Below are 19,599 nucleotides of genomic sequence, written 5' to 3' on the forward strand. Positions count from 1 at the left end.
CCTCTTAAGCAGCGTTTACATAGATGTTTACTTCTGCTAAATGTTGGAGAATGGATTTTTCTGAGGAGGCAGGTGCATCACATTGAATCATCTCCATTACCCATTCAGGCCACCAAGAAAAAGAAAGGTTAAATCCTGAGTAAAAGCTTAAGAAACATAACTAAAAGATGAGGGTTTATTCTGCTGGTCTACAAAACCATGTGCAGCATGGTGAAAATCATGCTAGTCATTGCATAATCGCCATTGGGAAATTCTCCCTCCGCCATCTGTCATTGCAAACTGTCACATAACCATCCCTGGAGTTAAGAGTCACACCTTATGTACTGTCACAGCACCAGAATGCAGGCAGTGGTCTTTTCTGATTTGATGATTTCTTTATTAAAAGACTGCTTGCCTGGATAAAGTGACATTACATGGCTTGTCTGAATGCCACAACATATTACAATAAAATGAATGACATGTGAATGACATGAGAGAAATATGCATGTGAAAAAAACAATATAAATGAAAATAGTACATTACTGAAGCATATACTCTTCATGTAAGCAACACAAAATTTATAATCAAGAGAAGCATTAAAGGGCAATTTTATTTATTATGTTTCTGTTCATTTAACTGCAAATAGATAATGGGAAATGTGCATGTACTTTTTCTATTATTGTTTTGTATTCTTTGTCTACAATTATAATAATTGTAATTACAGAATTAATATAATATAGAAATTAAACAAAATATAATGCACCTTATTCACATCTGCAGTACTGCAAATTGTTTGTACAAACTAGAGCTTCTTTTTTAATATGTACATTCATATTTCTATATATACATTTTTATCTTGTGTGTTGCATGTCTTTCTTCTCTTTATTATTGGCTGCACGTACAAAAATACATTTCACTCCACATTGCACTATGTATAACTGTGCATGTGACAAATAAACTTATCTCATCTTATCAAAACCAGATTTATATCAATTGATTAAACATGACAATAAAACTGTGGCAAAAAGAATCATGTGTCCATGAAATAACTGAAAACACAGTAAAAACCACAAGTTGCTTTTAATACCCACAGTACTACAATGTTCCTTTGGGGTTTGCTCTCTCACCCCGTCACCTCTAAAAACAACATTTGATGCACAAAGTCAGAACTATGGCAGCTAGCGTTGCCTTTCCCCACGGGAAACTGGACCCGGGGTCTTTCCTTCCATTTTGTCCTTCTGCCTAATTTTCCCCAAACTGAGTATTCAGACTATGTGTGATTGTGCAGATGAAACAGAAAAGGAGTGAATCACAGCTGTGGTGCTTTTAGCTCTGAGGTTGTCAAATACTGCACATAGTAAGTCAGTCAGTTCATCATGACAGAGGGAAAAGAAGAAAGAAAGAAAGAAAGAAAGAAAGAAAGAAAGAAAGAAAGAAAGAAAGAAAGAAAGAAAGAAAGAAAGAAAGAAAGAAAGAAAGAAAGAAAGAAAGAAAGAAAGAAAGAAAGAAAGAAAGAAAAACACTTCAAGAGCTGATGCTTTAGGCTGTAATGGACATTGAAAGAAAAAAAAGGGAGGGATTTTGCAACAGAGCAGGAAGTTGTATGACGTATTCCACAGAAGAGGAAGAAATGGCTCCACATGGTAACTGAAGTAATCTGAAAGTTGTGGGGTTTTTTTTTGTTTTTTTTTTATATAATCAGAGTTTAAGGCTTGTGAAATATTGCGAGGTGTAGCATGATACAGCAGGGATCCCAGGACCACTTCCTGCTTGCGACTGTCTGCACTTGAAATCCTGCATGATGCCACCATATCATTAAACAACTACCCAACAGTGTCTGTCGCTCCGTCTGGCTGTTTTATCCACCAGGAGCCCCTTATAGTTCTGATCTAAGCATGGATAAGCATGTCAGCTCAGCTGGCAGTGATTTTCAGCTATGGGATCCAGGGATTTGGGGGTATGGTGCTGGGGGGGTCAACCATCTCTCTTTCCTCCCTCCTTCCCTCTCAACACATCCTGAACAAACAGAGCCAGGCCCCTGCCCAGGCCTCAACCCATTCCATCAGTCGGACCAGAGGGAGAAACATTCCTCCATCCCGGAAAAGAGGAGTCACATCAACAGGAGTTCTGGGAATAGAAGAAAGCTAATGAAGTGCAGGCTGGAGCTACGGAGGAAGAAAGAACTGCAATGTGGAACCAACGTAACTACCAAATGAAGTCACAGCGAAGACAGCAAAGTCTACAAACTGCTCTGAGCCGGCACGTTTTTCCAATAAATGTTTTAAGATGGGGTTTGGCATAACTGGATTCCCCATTCAATTCTTCACTTCAAAAGCCATTGAAATGTAGAGTATGCTAAATATTTATATAAAAACCTGTGCATATGCATTGCATTTACTTGCCCTAAAACTAGCTTTAAAAATATATCCATTTTAAGTGCACATCATGTTAAGAACAATAGTTACAGATAATAATATTACAATAAGTGAGGTTGCTGGTAAACAAGATCAATAGTATAAATAAAGTTTGTTTCTGAAGTTTCTGAAGACTGCATCTTCATATGTCTGGTTTTGTCTGATCAAGAATTCAAAGCACAAAACAGTGTTAAGCTAGTAGATAGTAGCTAAAAGGCAATAAAAAGTCCATTTATAATTAGTATACACGGCTAATAATGCATTAGACAAAACAAATGACAGTATCTTGTATTCAGTGAGAGCAGCAGCATAGCAGAAAAGGTCTGATCTGCTCAGTGAGGTCGATTTTTTTTGTTGACATTAGAGCACGAAAGGAACATCATGTCAAATCCTATCATGGATGGAAAACACTGGAAATCTGATTCCTGAACAAACTACATGTGGAGCCTTTAGTAAGTAATACAACCCTAATGCGACACATGTAAATGCATTATTAGATTTCCTGCTTCAACGTAAGTACACAGTGTAATCATTTTATGTGTGCGTATGTAAACACAGCCAGTAAAGTGACCCTTTCAGTCAAGCAGCACTTTGATATCATGGTGTTCACCCTGCAATTTGTTCGCCAAACACAACAAATACAGATGTTTTCTCTCTCTTCATGGTGACTCAGAGAGCTCATAAATACAAATGCATGCACGCGTCCTCACAATGCAGATGTGGGGAATGGATTTTTCAGGTGAAAGGTTAGCAGACCACACAGTAACATGTTAATGAAGCGGTGCTGCAGCATTAAGAAGGTGAACACTAAACACTCAGGTATGATCCAACATTTTGTAACAGCTATAAAAATAATATGCAGACCGTGATGGGATTTACAGTTGGATTCGGTTGCATACTGGAAAGATGCTCTGGCGTGTGGACTGACAGATCTGCTGTGGGAGTTCGCAGACAGTCCACTCAGGGGTCTCATAAGACTAACTACTGTAACCTGTGTAGTTCAGTCTGAGAGGTTCACTGGATGTAAAACTGAACGCTAAACAGCTTCCATTCCTCGTGTAAATATCACATTTTATCACTTTAAATGCATTTGTTTGCCTCACACTTAAAAATACACATCCTCTTTCTCTTTGTCCTATGCATAGACGGAAAACAAAAATGGATGACAAAACAAAGATTTGTGTAAGCATATGGAAAATGAAGCCAAAGTATCATCGTTAAGGGAGCTGCCATCTTGGCAAACTTGATGCAGGATTGATAGTGATTGGACATTACAGCTGTCAATCACCTGTTTAACACCACCCCTCACTGAAAAATCTGGTGACTGGACAAAATATTCTAAAGCCTGAAAGCTGAGCCAGGAGGAAGTGCAGAAGTTCTGTTTCCTCTCAGATCATAAAGGTAATGACACCAAAAAATACTTCCAACTAAAGTTTTACTGCGTTAAGCATTAGATTAGATGAATAAAATGCCAATAGTTCCGATCATTATACAGGAGGTACCTTATTTTTCTCCAGATTCTAAGGATTTTAATCGCATTTTATATCTATATATGGGAAAATGAAGTATTAGTATTAGTTCAAAACAATGAAAACATAGATACAAATGTGATGTTGTGCTTATTAATAAAAGTAATCAGAAGTCAGCACTATTCCCCTGTCAACTGTTGGTCCTCATTCTGTTAAAACCAAGGTATCCCTCCCCCTCTTCCCTTCTGTCAAGTCTCGACAACAACAACAACAACAACAACAACATCTACACAGCTTCTGTCATTATCTTTGACTGATGAATAATTGACTATCCCCCTCACCACGCTCAGCACCTGCCCTTGAAGATTGAGCCATGAAAAAGCACATAGTCACGGCCAGTGAGCGGGAGGGCCACGACACACCACAGGAATGCCCTTCAGCCGAGCAGGGGGGACAATCCAACTCCCATACAGACGGAGCCTGTACAGTAAGACTAAACATACCATAATAGCTTTCGCACACAGTGACTCATAGGGGGGGACAGGGTCTGTTTTTCATTGTAGAGGAGTCAAAACTGAAAAAGCAGATATCTCGTCACAATTCATGATCATGGTGACTTAGTTTGTCTTCATATTACTCCTATGAGGAAGACACAAGAGGAAGGTGTTAATTCCATACAAAACCCGTTTCACCTTTGTTTATTAAACAGTCTCATAAGCTCTCACAGGCTGGTATTACCTCATCTAAAGACAAAACACACACACACACACACACACACACACATGCACCTACACCCCCATCCACTAAAACAAACATGCTCTCATTTACACTTTCCCATTACTCTTACCAGCCATTCAGTTCCAGTTCCAGCAGCGACTGGGTCTTCTCCGAATTACACTGCAAACACCACATGCTGGCCGGCACTCACAAGACGATGAGCTCCAAACAGTAGTAGTCCTCCTCACAAGTCCCCATTACAGCCTAAAAATGTTCCTCTAACAGATACATTGCCAATCTGCTATAGCTTTTGATTGTAGCTGCCTCTGTCCTTGCTGACATTTTCCATTTCTTTGCCTTGTAAAAGCAGCTCCCTATGGATGGTATTCAGACATGGTCAGTGCTAAGTGGCAGTCTGTAATTTCTGACAGACAAATGGAGCTCTTTCTTTTTCTCTTTCTTCCTCTCTGTCCTCCGTGAGCCGGGCTGGTCGGAGTATGAGGGGGGCGGAGGCTGGGAGACAGGGGAGTGTGGGTTTTTTGCCAGGGTCTGAGCAGTATGGAAAGGGGCGGGGTACAGGGAAGAAGGGGGTGTGAGAGCATGGTGGCTCTGTAACTAGGGAGAAAGAGAGAGAAGGAGATGAAACACCTCCTGCTTAACACTAGTCATGCAAGGAAGGGACACACAAATGACCCTGAAGCAGATGATGTCAAGAAAAAAAAAATTTACATTTTTCTGGCGAGTTATCAAAGAACATAAAAAAGCATGTGAAAATGAAAGCCAGAGACAGCCAAGGCGGGGAGGGAGAGATAAAGCGAGGCGCTAAAAGCACCGAAAGGAGGGAGTGACAGCTTGATGTAGTTCAACTTATTTAAGTATAATAGATAAATGGCAAAGAGACAGAGTGGAAAACAGGTAAGGGGACAAAGTATGAGCTGAGAGTATTGACAGAGATGAGGTTTTAAAGTGCACGACTGTCAGAAGTACCATTTGTTGGCTGTTTTTTGCACAGAGGAGAAATATCTTAGTGGGTAGAGATGGCAAATACAAGGGAGCTTCTCTATTAATAGAGCCTTTCAGGGCTGAAAAGTGACTGTTCAGATGTGCGCTAAGAAAAGAACTCGAGGGCATATTCAGTGTGTTCCTCATGTTTGTTCGCTAATGCAACCCAAACCTGAAATCACAGGAAAGTAGTAGCTGCACCTTTCGCCCTTCAATTTAAACTCCTTGAAATCTACATTGTATAATTTCATAGAATAGGCTGTACTCATTAAAATGTCACTAGTATGGTAACGCTCACCCAGACTTGCCTTGGTGCTTTCGGCAGACCTTTGACTGATGGTGCCTCGTCTGTGGACTTCAAAAGTTGTTGCTAAGACGGACTGGAGACTAATCACCCCTCTGAGGAAAGGGGGGTTGGGGTAAACTGCCCCCAAGTCAGAGGTATTTTCTATGTAATGACAACAGGCACAGGAAACGCAGGAGAATAGCTCCCACATGGAGCCAGTTTACAGGGACACCAATCATCTACACACCAGACTGTGGAGGGAGATGTTGCTGTCCACTAATTACAGGCCTGAACCCCTGAAATGATCACCTTCTCTGGATTGTTCTCCTCTATGAGTTCAACTGAAACAAAGGGAAAAGAGGAAAAAATGACCTACAGGAGATAATATCTTAAACAGCAGCAGCAGATCTGCATAGCATAGCCAGACTTGCAATGTGTGACTCAGTCCAACCAGACAGTTACTGGCTGACTGATCTATTTCAGTTTGAGACCTTGGCCCCTGTATTATGGTGACTACAGCTGCTGGAGCCTTATGGTGCAGATACTTGACTCTACTATCACATCTCACCTATCATACCATCTCCCAGTTCTTAGTAAAATCAGTTTATCCCTGTGCGCCAGTAAACAAAAGAAAATCAACCAAGATGCCTCTTTAATAAAAGTGGCATCCTCATAATTCTATCATTTTGATGCATTTCATCACACATGAGACTGGCATTTACATTTAGAAATGCGCACATGTTATTAGATATCAGCTCAGATGCGGGTTTTGTTTTTGCTGGAGGACCACAGAGAACGGCTAACTAGATGTTATTTGTTTAGAAATAAGATATGAAGTAATATCAAGGTCTCATTTTGAAGGCAGGCTTGTGATGATTATAAGCCCCGAGCCTGTCATGATTGTTTCAACATGAGGCTCAAGGGCAGCATTAGTTTAGTCTGAGTATCGCAGAGAGCTATGCTGAAATCTAATCAGATGAATTTCAGATAAAGATGAGCCATGAAAGTTTGAACGAACTTAAGGACACAGAGTAAACCGGTGTCTGTCTGCCTCTCCATTCTTCTTCTTCTAGTGTTACTGTCTAGTCGAAGGCTCGCTCCATCTCCTGAGCTGTGCCTTCATGGCGCTCTGCTCCAGAATGATGTCATTGAGAATTCCAAGCAGAGGCCCACTCTGCTCATAAAACGCCATTTCTTCAACTCAATACATATGGTCTCGCTGCATTTCAGCTCCAACATCAGCCCCCCCTCCTCCAATTTTCTTCCTCTGGTTTTAGAGTAAGGAGAGGTAGCTATGCGAAACTTGGGGTGTGGTCACAAGAGGCATCTACAGGTCAGCTCCACACAAACGCTGTTATCAAGTGTGTTCCCACAGATCTGTCAGCCAAATATTATCAAAAAGTCGGACTTTAAAGTTGCCACTAGAATGAAAAAAGACAGCACAGGGTAAGAGAGCAAAGGAAACGAAGGGGGAAACTGATCGTTTCCTGGAAACTTGGTCACAAGGTTTTGGCACATTGTACATGTCTGCATGACATCATGCACCGTTCTCATTATCTGCTTTTGCTGGATGCTGAGCAACCAAGACCTGTGCTAAGACACGGAAAATAAAATGAAAACTCAGCCCTTGCCGGGTCTGGAAACAATTACAAAGGACTGATGTCATAGTTTGATACAACAGCATACTAAATTAGATGTAGTGGCTCGGGCTAGCTTTGTGAACACAGAGCACTTTGTATAAGAGGAAAAAAAAGAAAGACTTTTTGTCTCCTGTAAATTGTCAGGAACAAAGAATTTTTGTGCATCTGAAGGATCTGGAATCAGATGTATAAATAGAGTTGAAATGAGAGTAATTAAAGGATATGCTGCCTCTGCTCATCACATCCTGGCAGCAAAGCTGGAGCAGATGTGTTGCCTCTGGGATCCTATGGGAGTGATCAAAGATCATCAGAGGCAAGTGATGTCTAAAGGCTTTTCTCTTTTCTCCTGTTCATACATCACTTAACAATTCCAATCCAGATAGAAACAATCTGGTTGTCCAGACACATGGAAACTAGAAGAGACATCTGACACAACTTTTATTCCAGCAAAATATTATTTCAAAGCAGCTTCTTTTGTTTTACGCAAAGATGTTGCAGCTCAGAAAGTAGTCGCTCCAACTTTTAATTCAAACTCTTAAAGTTAAATATCAATCAAAATTGTGTGAGAAAAGAAAGCTTTATATATATATATTTCTTTCTTTTCTTAGACAATGCTTTCTTCTACAATTAACATATTCCCAGCACTACAAGTTAAAGTTTGACATTTTGGCGAATTAACTGTAAGTATAAGACATAATGTTCCCATGGTTGTAGCCAATTACTGAGATAGAGGCAGCAGTTGATAAGCTTAACTTATCACAGAGACAGAGAAGACGGAAAACAGCTCAGCACTGTCCAAAGTCGCTGCACCTGGACATGAACATGATTTTAATCTCCTAATCCTACTTTTGCCAGGTAGTGCAAATTCACCAAAACGTAGCTCACAAGCAGAGAGAAGCCTAACATTTGCCCCTTAGACTTTTTTTTGGGTGGGGTGTTGCTTGTTCTCTCGATGTTTGCGTGGGTTTCCTTTGGTTTCCTTGCACATTCCAACAACATATGCTTTTCAGGTTGGGTGGAGACTAAATTGCCCAAAGAGATGAATGTGGGCATCCAACGACCTGTCCTTTGCATTTCTCAGCCATCCTCAAATGGGCCGCGTGGGAAGAGAAAATGCATGAATAAAATGACACCCTTATTATGCGAACCAAGCATACCTTTAACTTAACCACATGTTTGTGCCCTTATGTGTGTGTGTGGAGGACTGCAGCAAAATAAAAAATGCATTTCATGAAATCATGGCAAACAAAAGACTCGAAATAAGTTCAAGAATATGCTAGCAATGCCATCTCACCACGATACGCACAACAAGGTCATGTATTGTGTAGCGTTACCATTTTTAGAAGCAGGTCCTCTTTGTTCAATTACAATATTTTCCTTTCAGTTCACTCTATTTTCAGATGCCATATTCCTCTGAAGCTCTTCACCATAGCCCCTCCCCACACAGAAACACACTACACACTGCACAATGCTCTTCTGCTAAAAATAGACCCATGTGAGGTGACACTCTCCAGTAAACAGAGTGAAGGAGGAGAACAATGCTGTGAAGAACAAGAAGAATACCCGTTAACACAAGAGAATGGCCACTGCATGCCCTGCTGATTTCATCTCATTATCTTTGCCTTTGTGACAGAATGATGTGCAGCGCTTCTCAGTGACTCTGAAATTTTGAGGTCACTTGGAAAACAGTGCGAGGCTCAGACAGTGTCTCTGATGCTTAGAGCTCAGACTGGCACTTTCTGTAAATGTGACAAAGGCCGCAGAGGGTATAAATACCCATAGTGGTCATGACGGCCACAGGAGCGTGACAGCGCAAGCCAGACCAACAAAACAGAGTCCAAACATGATGAGATGCAATCCACAGAGGGCACTTAGGCTGAGAGCGCCACCCATTGGTTGTAAATGACATTACAGCCTCCTCTAAGGATGCAAAACAGGCCCGAGGCCAGACATGTGGCAGTGATGTCATTCAGGACAACTGAGGTCAGACATGTTTGTGATGGTTGCAGCCAGTTGTGAAGGGGGTTGGGCTATTCAGAGGGAACCAGGATGAAAAAAGGTCAGCCTTTTCTGGTCGGTGAATGTTGAGGGGGTTGGTGACATATTCTATTTGAGGCAGTGGCAGATTCACACCTGTCTCAAGTCACACAGGGCAAATCCTACTTTACATCCACTAGAACTCAGAGCAATGATTAATCTGAATGTACCTTGCATCACTGCTCATTGTTTCTACCAGTATAGAAAAAAAGCACTACGGAGTGACTAGCTACTAATAATGACATTTTGTTAATTGCTGAATTAATTTAACAATAATCAGTTGTAGTTACTGTGGGGAAGAAATCAGTTAATCAGAAAGATTACAATATAATATATGATTTTTTAGCAAAGAGCATCACTTTTCTTTGCATCACTTGTTTTATTCCTAATTTTATTTTGTTTATTATTTATTTTTATTTTCAACATTATAAATACAGTGTAGCTGGTTACAAGTTACAAGATTATGTTAATTGCTGAAATTTTTTTTACAATAACAGATATAGCTTTGTTCTAAAAAGTGATCAAATTACAATTTCTGATTAAATTATCTAATCACCAGGGTTACATCTATCAATTAAAAAAACACTTTACAATACATCATTATTTTTGGTACAATGCTCATATGTTACATTAAAGTGGGTCACACCATAGCCCTGTCTTAGAATAAAAAATACCTTTCAGGGCTGGAAGTTCATTAACATCTTCCTTCTGAAATATGTAAATTGATCTAAAATAACCTAATTGTACGATGTTAGTTTAAATGTCTGGTTTCAGGATGTTACCCAGTGAAAAACCTGTAAAACAAAGGTAATCAAATGGTAACAAATTAACCTTAAATGGATGAAAAACTTAACATTTCATCACATTTCTAACTGTGTAACTAATAATCTGTAACTTACTACTTAAGGCAAACCTTCCAAAACTGCTTACTGCTCTATTATATTGAAAGCAGCAACATGTGAAATTTGACACAAACAAATTAAAGCACACATAAACCATACACACACCACTGTTAGGACACATCGCAGCCACAAAAAACATTTAGATCTCCATCCATCAGTTTTTCAACCATTTCAAAACCCCATAAGGTTTTCTTAAAGCAAAAAGACACCATCTGCTTATAGCCTCGCCGCGCCACAGAGGCCAATCTATCATCACATCGCCTCCCATTTTGAGTAACATCAGCCAAACACTTTAAAAACCACATCTCTCCAGTCTCCTGACTTCAGAACTGACTTCCAGGAGTCATCCATCAGCTTAATCCCAGAGAACATGTATCTATCTTTTGGTATAAACCAGATATATGACTAAAATAACTCATTGTGTGTGTTTGTGTGTATGTGTGTGTGTGTGTGTGTGTGTGAACATGTTTGTGTGTCTGGCAAAGCAATCAATTTGGAGCTATGAGCTAAATGACATCATTGAACTGGGTAAATTGACTGGAAGGCTTAACAATGATAATAATTGCTGTTTCAATCAAATTCCATTCATTGCCGACTGCATCAGTGATCAGATAAAAAGCTGATCTTGAACATGTTGTTTTGCTCAATCACTCACATCCCTCACAAGATTTAATTAGCAGTGTAGCATGAAATAGTGTTATGGTTCAGAGCAGCTGGAGTATAAATAAGTTTTCTAGTCGACAAACAGACATGTTAATTGAAGGTGTAGAATAGATGTGTGTTAAAAAAAATGCTGATTATTTATGATTGAAAGAAACAGATAAAGGGAGGAAAAGGATCAAAACCTTTAAATTCCTATAATACTCCTCCTGCGATGGCGTTCATTCTGTCATACTCACCTCTCTACTCACAGCTGTATAATCTCTTAAGCAGGGTTTGCCTTGCTCTGCCTTTCAGCCCTGTCGTCCACTGCCAGGACTCCAGTTTCTTGCTGCGCACTGATGCCCTTCACTGGTAAAGCCAACTGCGCCTCTGTGGCATCCGAAGCCCACGGCAAAAACACTGAGGCCATTGAAGCTCGAGGAGCACCTCCCGGGCTCGGCCGTCTACACTGGCACAGGCTATTGTTTGTGTTGGCACTGTGTATAAAGGCAGCCTTTCTCGTGTCTGCTCCATAACGCCTTCCCAGTCTTTGATTCGGGAAAACACAGTCACTGAACAACAGTGACGTCCGTAAGATGTGTCAATATGTCAGATTAAGCCAAATTGTGGTTGTTGTTTTCTTGCTGGCACAGCAAACCCCACCAGTAATATTGAACCTGTCACTGTACGACTTTAGTATCATAAAGAATTTTCTTTCAGTTTCTGCTCCACTTGGAAGAGAAACCGCAAAATATATTTCATTTTAATGGCCCTCATTAAGCTGACAGTGATAGAATCATTCAGGAAACATAATGTTATTTTAGGAGAAAGACCTCAAAACTGGACGACTGGATGCATATGTGAGTAAGGGAAGGCAGAAATGGGATGAAAATGCTGTTAGCTGGGAAAGAAAACACCCAAATATTGCTTATAATGCTCATATTTTTATTTTAGTGTGGAAATTGTAGTTATATCCCATTTCCATTGCTGTACATGAGTTAATTTTAATAAAATAACATTAAATACAGTAATAAAACTTACAAATTAGACTTTAGATATTGTATTAGCTGGAAAAAAAAACACCCAAATATTTCTTATAATACTCATATTTTTAATTTTAGTGTGGAAATTCTAGTTATATTCCATTTCCTTTGCTGTACATGAGTTAATTTTAATAAAATAACACTAAATACAGTAATAAAACTTACAAATTAGACTTTAGATATTGTATTAGCTGGGAAAAAAAAAACACCCAAATATTTCTTATAATACTCATATTTTTAATTTTAGTGTGGAAATTCTAGTTATATTCCATTTCCTTTGCTGTACATGAGTTAATTTTAATAAAATAACATTAAATACAGTAATAAAAGTTACAAATTAGACTTTAGAGATTGTATTCATATACTTTTTTGAACAAGGCTATTATTCCATATTTAACAACTTCATAAGGATCAGAAATTGTGGGAAACTCCTGACACAAAATCAAGTCGTGCCTATAATTTTATTCTCAAGGCATTGAAGATTGTGGCAGAAAACAACCTCCAGTCCAACGCTAATCATCAAAACCCCACACGAGAGCTCAGTCTCAAATTACACGCGATGACAACTTCCCTTAGCCACAATGAAAACTTGATCACTTGCATTTAAATATTAATTGAGAGCCACAGTTGAAAGCATCTTAACAATAACAGACGTAATTAAAAAGTAAATTATTTATGGTGCTCATTTCTTCATTTCTTCACAGGACTTGCATGTCATGCTTTTGGGAAGCTGACAATGAGCTAAAAGCAAGTAAAAAAAAAAGGAAAAAAAGAAAAAATAACAACTAGTCAGGGAAATGTTTTCCAGGCAAGACAGACAACGGGAAAGCAATCAATCACAGAACAAAAGCAGGGAGATAAAGCAGTCATCCTCCATCTGCATTCCTTTCACTATGGTGAAGGTAAAGGAAACCGAAGAAACTTTTTTTTTTTTTTTTTGGTGCGGGTCACGGGACTGCTGAGAAATGGATTTATGTTGACATATTCCAGTGGAACAAGATATCCTGAGTGTGCAAGTTCCATTCATACCACGTTTCCACAAGACCTGGAGGGTGCAAGTCAGCAGATCTTATATTTCAACATACACCCCATTCAGTCAGGAGAAGCAGGACATGAGCCCTGGGTTTATAGAGTGATAGAGACTTTCTGAGAATAACAAACAGACCCGGATTCATGATAAAACACCCTTGAGGATGGGTTTCACAGCTTCATGTTTATTGTTTCATCTCTCTCGAAGCCTTCCATAACCTCCACTTGAGAGAATGCCAAAGCATTTACAAGAAAAGAGGGTTATACAGGGCATGTGGATTAATTCACCATCCCATGACAAACTACCTGACGGGGGCTAATGTTGTTTGGCTTCCATTTAATTTAAGCGCAGAAGGTTTCAAACACACACTGGAACCTGATAATAATGCAAGTCCTTCAGGGCCGAGCCACGAATGATCTACTCATACATCAACATTAACACTAAGCTCGCCACACACCGCCACTGATTAGACAAGTCTCAGAATAAAACAAAAGGGATGAATTCTTGTCATTATTGAGGAATGGGCTTCAAAAGAGGAGTAAATCTGTCTGCTAGCTGGGCTGCATCCTTGGAGGGTTGATGTACGCTCCATAGAGCTCACTACTTTATTGACTTAAAGCGCAGCCCGGAGGTCTCTGCAGGCTGCGGGGCCCATCAATTTGCAGCCGCTCAATTATATATTAGAGGCCCCTATCACAGTTCCTTCCCTGCAGGATGACAAACTGGTTCTCCACGCAGCTGGTTTATTGTATCGCAAACTGTAATCATGTCAAGATAGGTCCGTTTGAGCGAAAATGATGAGATATGTGTATGAGAAATGCACAAAGTAAACTATAAAGGATGATGGAAGCTTGTAATAGAGGATTAAATGCACTAAATGCTGATACTGTTTTACTAAAGCATGACTTATTATAGGGTTTCCACGATGCACGCTTCCAAAATAAGTGGGTTTGGAATAGGATGAGGAAATATCACAGGGCTGATAAGTTGGCAGTGCAGTCAAGAGTCTAAATGTGTTGCTTCGGGGTTCTTTTTGTTGGATGAGGAGTGGCCTAATTCTGTCATCTTAATCGACTGCACTTCCTTAAAGCTTCAGGTGTCATTCAGAAGCAGGAGGTTGTATCAGGGAAGAGTCATTCCCACAGCCGCATGTTAATCTATGACTGACGTAAAGATCAACATGGGACACATGAGAGTGTTTTCTCTTTTGGTGGAGTCTGTTTCCTCATGCTGCTTTGGCACTAGTTGTGTGGTTCACTTGGCTTTCATTTTCCTCTCAGTCTGTACCGTTGACGTGCAGGCATTGGCAGAACCAGGCTGAGGTATGAAACTTTGTGGAAGAAGGAATTTTTCATCTGTGGGAAAAAGCAATGTGACACTAATTTACACCAGGTCCACCTTTGATCACGGCGTGAAGACTTAATTCCCACGTCTGCAGTTTTGAAATTACATCTGTTTCAGGCTGAGTTGAATAAAGTAAAGGTAATAAGATACACAAAAGCAAATGAACATTCCAGGAAGAGAAATGGTATCAGATACTGTTTGCTTTCTGTATCCAGAAAGGGACATTTAACAAGACATACAACTGTGACTGTTTATCTATTAGTTATTTCCGCCAAGGAACGGCTGAGGTAATGTTTTCATCGGGATTTGTCTGTTTGTTTGCCTGTTAGCAAGATAAGTCAAAAAGTTATGGACGGATTTGGGTGAAATTTTCAGGAAATGTTGATATTGGCACAAGGAACAAATGATTAAATTTTGGTGACTGGGGACGGGGGGGGTGGGGGGGGGGCGTTGTTTGTCTGTCTGTTAGCAGGACAACTCAAAAAGTTATGGAAGGATTTTGATGAAGATTTCAGGTAATGTTGATACTGGCACAAGGGACAAATGATCAAATTTTGGTGGTGATTTGGGGGGTGGGGTCGGGTGGGGTGGGGTGATCTGCCTTGGTGAAGGTCTGCACTCTCCAAGTGCTTTTCTAGTTGTATTAGTCATTTTTTTGCACAGTATATACCAGGCATCTTTACCTAATCTAGGGTAGGCTAGTACACTGCACTGACAATTCAATAATTTCTTAAGTTTTGTTATTTGTTAATTTATTTGTGCAACATGTTTCTTACAACTACTTTACACTACCCCTTGTTATGTGTGTATTTAATTGGCATATACTGGCATGTATTTGATAAAATGTCATGTTATACAGTCGCAGAAAAAATTATCAGACCATCAGAAGTCATCAAAAACAATGATTATGCAATCAAGTACTAACTCCTGTGGGTATCATGTGACTAAAACAGACAGAAAAGAAAACATGGAATGCCTAAAAGCACTGTTTTCGGCAGTACGATGCCACAGCTATTGATGTAACAACTAAAGTGATTTTGGTTATTATCAAGAAAACCATGGAAAATGGATAGATGTCAGCTCTGAAATTAAACTCTCATGAGCTATTTTTGTTGATATCATTATATTTGTCCAAACTAATGTACCTTTAGTTGTACCAGGCATTAAAATGAACAAGAAATTGAAGAAAACAAGGGTGGTCTAATAATTTTTTCCGCGACTGTATGTGCAGATTGAAGGCTGAAGTTAGGGACAGTATTATACTATAGGACAAAAGTTTTGGGACACGTTGAATTCAGGTTTTTTTTACTGCTAACAGGAGAAAGCTAGCAGGGCTGGAAAACAACAATTACAAATGTCTTAATAGAATTTGATATTGTGCTCAATATCACTGCAATAAATGCTTTCGGGTTATGTTTGCATATATTTTCCATCTACTTTTACATGATGCTTTTTACTCAATTTTACTCAAAATATACAATTTTTTTTCACATAATGATTGTTTTAAATCTTCAACCTTTACATTTCTGACACATTTGCCACATTCTGATAAATAATCATTTTAAACCACAAATAAACATCTAGTTTTCCTCTCACTAAGGAAGAAAAATCAGCCCTCATATTATGATAATTTCCAATAATTGAATATTTTCTATCATGATAATAGTTCAAACACTATTTTTATCCATATAGTGAATGTCTTTATTATCTCTTACATAAGGCTGGTTACTTTATTGAATGCTATACCTCCTTTTTAAGCACATGAACACTTCTTCAGCGTTATGCTGAGATGTTTTCGAGAGACTCTTCTTCCTCGGCTGCTTGTGTAAACACCTCTGAGACTGCCTCCCATATGAACACAATGCAGAACAATGAGTGTATTCAGGAAATCCAGTCCGCCGATTTTGCTATTACTTTGCATTTAATGTCAAGACGCCAAGGAATTCTGTGTAATAAAAAGAAATTGCAATTCATAGTTGCTGCACTGTGCCTAATAATCCCAGCGGTGGAACTCTGCCTTTTATTTGCCGTACCATAAAAACGTAACTCAGCAACATCCTGCACCAGGACAACAAGATAACAACACATGTGACTTGCTAGAGTGTAAATACAAGACAAAGAAAGAGAAGATGGGGGTGAAAGGGATAGACAAAGGGAAGGGCAGAACACAAGGGTCGATTAGCACGTGATGGAGAGAGAGAGCCTGCAGAGAATGGTAAAAAAAAACACACTTTGCATGCATGGAGTACAGTACAGCTCTGTATTCTCACGTAAAGTACGACTGGTGAGGGAGTTTCATGTCTCACGCTCTGTGCATCTAATAGGCCCTAATGATGGCCTCGCTGAAACATCCATTCTGTGAACAGGTCTAATGAGAGAAGGACTGGGTGGACAGAACACACAGGCTCCCCAACAATTAGGCCAAACAGCTCTGCGGTCATCAGTGGTCCCTCTATATAGGATTCATCGAAAACATGTCAACAGGATGCATCACATGACAGTCAGCAGGAAAACACTATAAGGGCTAAATTAGAACCACTATAGTTAGAAAGAGAAGCGTAGATGTCAGGGAACAACCCACCTAAATAAAACAGAACAGCATCATAAAGAGACGTCTAATTCACACCCATCTCATCATGTGAAATGGAAGCTAAATGTGATTGTGATTCATGTTTAAGGTGCAATATTTATGTTTTTTAAGGCGCAATACTATGTACTATGTGACTTTTAAGATAGTTCCAATTTCTCTTGTTTGTATACATGTATATTTATTATCTTTTTACCTTATTATACATATTTAACTGTGTTTTTTGTACATGTACAGGGTGGGGAAGCAAAATTTACAATGAACATTTAGTTGTTTTTTCTCAGCAGGCACTACGTCAATTGTTTTGAAACCAAACATATATTGATGTCATAATCATACCTAACACTATTATCCATACCTTTTCAGAAACTTTTGCCCATATGAGCAATCAGGAAAGCAAACGTCAAAGAGTGTGTGATTTGCTGAATGCACTCGTCACACCAAAGGAGATTTCAAAAATAGTTGGAGTGTCCATAAAGACTGTTTATAATGTAAAGAAGAGAATGACTATGAGCAAAACTATTACGAGAAAGTCTGGAAGATATTATTAAAGAAGAATGGGAGAAGTTGTCACCCGAATATTTGAGGAACACTTGCGCAAGTTTCAGGAAGCGTGTGAAGGCAGTTATTGAGAAAGAAGGAGGACACAGAATAAAAACATTTTCTATTATGCAAATTTTCTTGTGGTAAATAAATTCTCATGACTTTAAATAAACTAATTGGTCATACACTGTCTTTCAATCCCTGCCTCAAAATATTGTAAATTTTGCTTCCCCACCCTGTACAGTGTAAGACATTTCTTTTTTTTCTTTTTTCCCTTTGACTCCAATAAGATTCCAACGGACTTGTACTGTAATGCACCAGTACAAATATCAAAAAAACTCTCTTTATTTTTGATTTTCAAGGAAAGACAAATAAACACGACTAAGGCACCCTCTCATTTCTTTTCTCGCTTCCTCCTGGCACTTTGCATCAGCGTGGGTCTGACATCAGACTACAGAGCAGCAGCGTTGGCACCCAAGAGCACGAGCATCACGTTACATATTAGGTTACATACTTTCCATACAAAATACACCAACATGCTTGCAAATTCATCTGCCTCTTATTCCATCCATCTGCCCTGTGGGACTGCAGCTAAAGCTTCCATTTCTGATCAATATGTTGATTATTTTTAAACCTTTTAGTTAAGTGTCTAGTTTGACAATGAACTAAAATGCATATAAATGTCTTATAGCTTGCATCGCATAGCTAATAGTAAGGCCTAATTAAAATTTCAATAGTATAAATGTCAGATTAAACAAGCAAGAACATTTTTGCTGAATAAATAATCAAAACAGTGTGACTTTTAATCAGATCACTAACTGTTCCAGCACCACTCTGCTGCTTCAAGCCAAAACCTGCAGCGTGAGACAATGTAAATAGCTAAGACCTTCACTATAGGAGCTATGTGAACGTGTACTTCACAGCTAGAGAGATGGTCCAGATACACACACACCCTGAGAAGTGTTCACCTACCTCTACACATCTGCCTCCGAGTCGGCCCGAACAGCACGCCCCACAGTCTGGGCTCGTGGTGATAGATAGTTACAGCCCTTTACGGACAGGTAAGGGCGACTGTGTTTACTGGAACATGAAGACTGGAAACATCTAACTGGCTGATTTACTCTCCACTAATCAGCACATTCCCCTAAACGTCAATGAAAAGAGGAGGCTCTCCACATGCACAGCACCCTCCCCCTGCATGCCGTGCTCCTCAGCCTTCATAGTCTCTTTGAATCCTGCTTCCTCTTGTTCTCACCCCCCCACAATGCCTTTCCTAGCCCTAGTCAGCGGTCATTTATTCAGCTGCTGTGTTGATTTCTGTGGTTCAGTGGGGACACGTCCGGAGTCTGCGTGTTGAGGCTCTGCAAGGTCACTGATTTTTTTTTTTTTTTTCTCCCTCTTCAGGACACATGGTGTTGCCAAGGGGGAAATCTGAGCCGTCAACCAGAACACATCCTCAGACAGCCAGAGCACAATCCAAAAATGCTCTTAGATAACAGTTCATCTAATCCCTTGATATCTGAATAGGAATTATAATGTTCAAAATATGGACTTCACTTCACTGTGGAAATCTGGGGTTCTCTGTGTGCTTGCCCAAACAAGAAAGAAAAAAAAAAAATCTTCTTCACTAAATATATTCTACTATGATCTTATATCGGAGAGTTGTCAGTCAGGATTTTTACAAATTATATAAATATATAAAAATGTGAATGTAAAAAATCGGCTACAACTTTTCTCTAACCCCTCTAGGACCTTGGACTGAGATAAACAACCAAAAAAATTAAATCTAACATTTCTTTCAGCATTAGGGATGATTTTTCTATCAACATGAACTAAAGACAAGAATTGTTTTCCTGACTCATACTACATTACATTTATGTTATTTTGTCCATTTATCACAGAATACAATGCCCATGCTTATAGAACCAGACCAGTATTGGATTTCTGAGGCCGATGACATTACT

General features: G+C 39.4%; 1 protein-coding gene across 7 annotated transcripts in view; it reads right to left on the reverse strand.

Annotated features, from left to right (window-relative positions):
- LOC115422301 (IQ motif and SEC7 domain-containing protein 1-like) overlaps window positions 1-19,599 on the reverse strand; it is a 134,976-nt gene that overhangs the window by 22,390 nt on the left and 92,987 nt on the right. The window contains exon 1 of one of the 7 annotated variants that reach the window (XM_030138551.1): window positions 4,710-5,060. The exons of the other annotated variants lie outside the window; for them this stretch is intronic. Within the exon in view, the coding sequence (XP_029994411.1) occupies window positions 4,710-4,774 (65 nt within the window). The 5' untranslated portion in view covers window positions 4,775-5,060. Of the gene's footprint in view, window positions 1-4,709; window positions 5,061-19,599 lie in introns of those variants that run through there. 7 annotated transcript variants of the gene reach the window in all.

Source organism: Sphaeramia orbicularis, chromosome 7 (assembly GCF_902148855.1).
Source record: "Sphaeramia orbicularis chromosome 7, fSphaOr1.1, whole genome shotgun sequence".
Classification (NCBI taxonomy): domain Eukaryota; kingdom Metazoa; phylum Chordata; class Actinopteri; order Kurtiformes; family Apogonidae; genus Sphaeramia; species Sphaeramia orbicularis.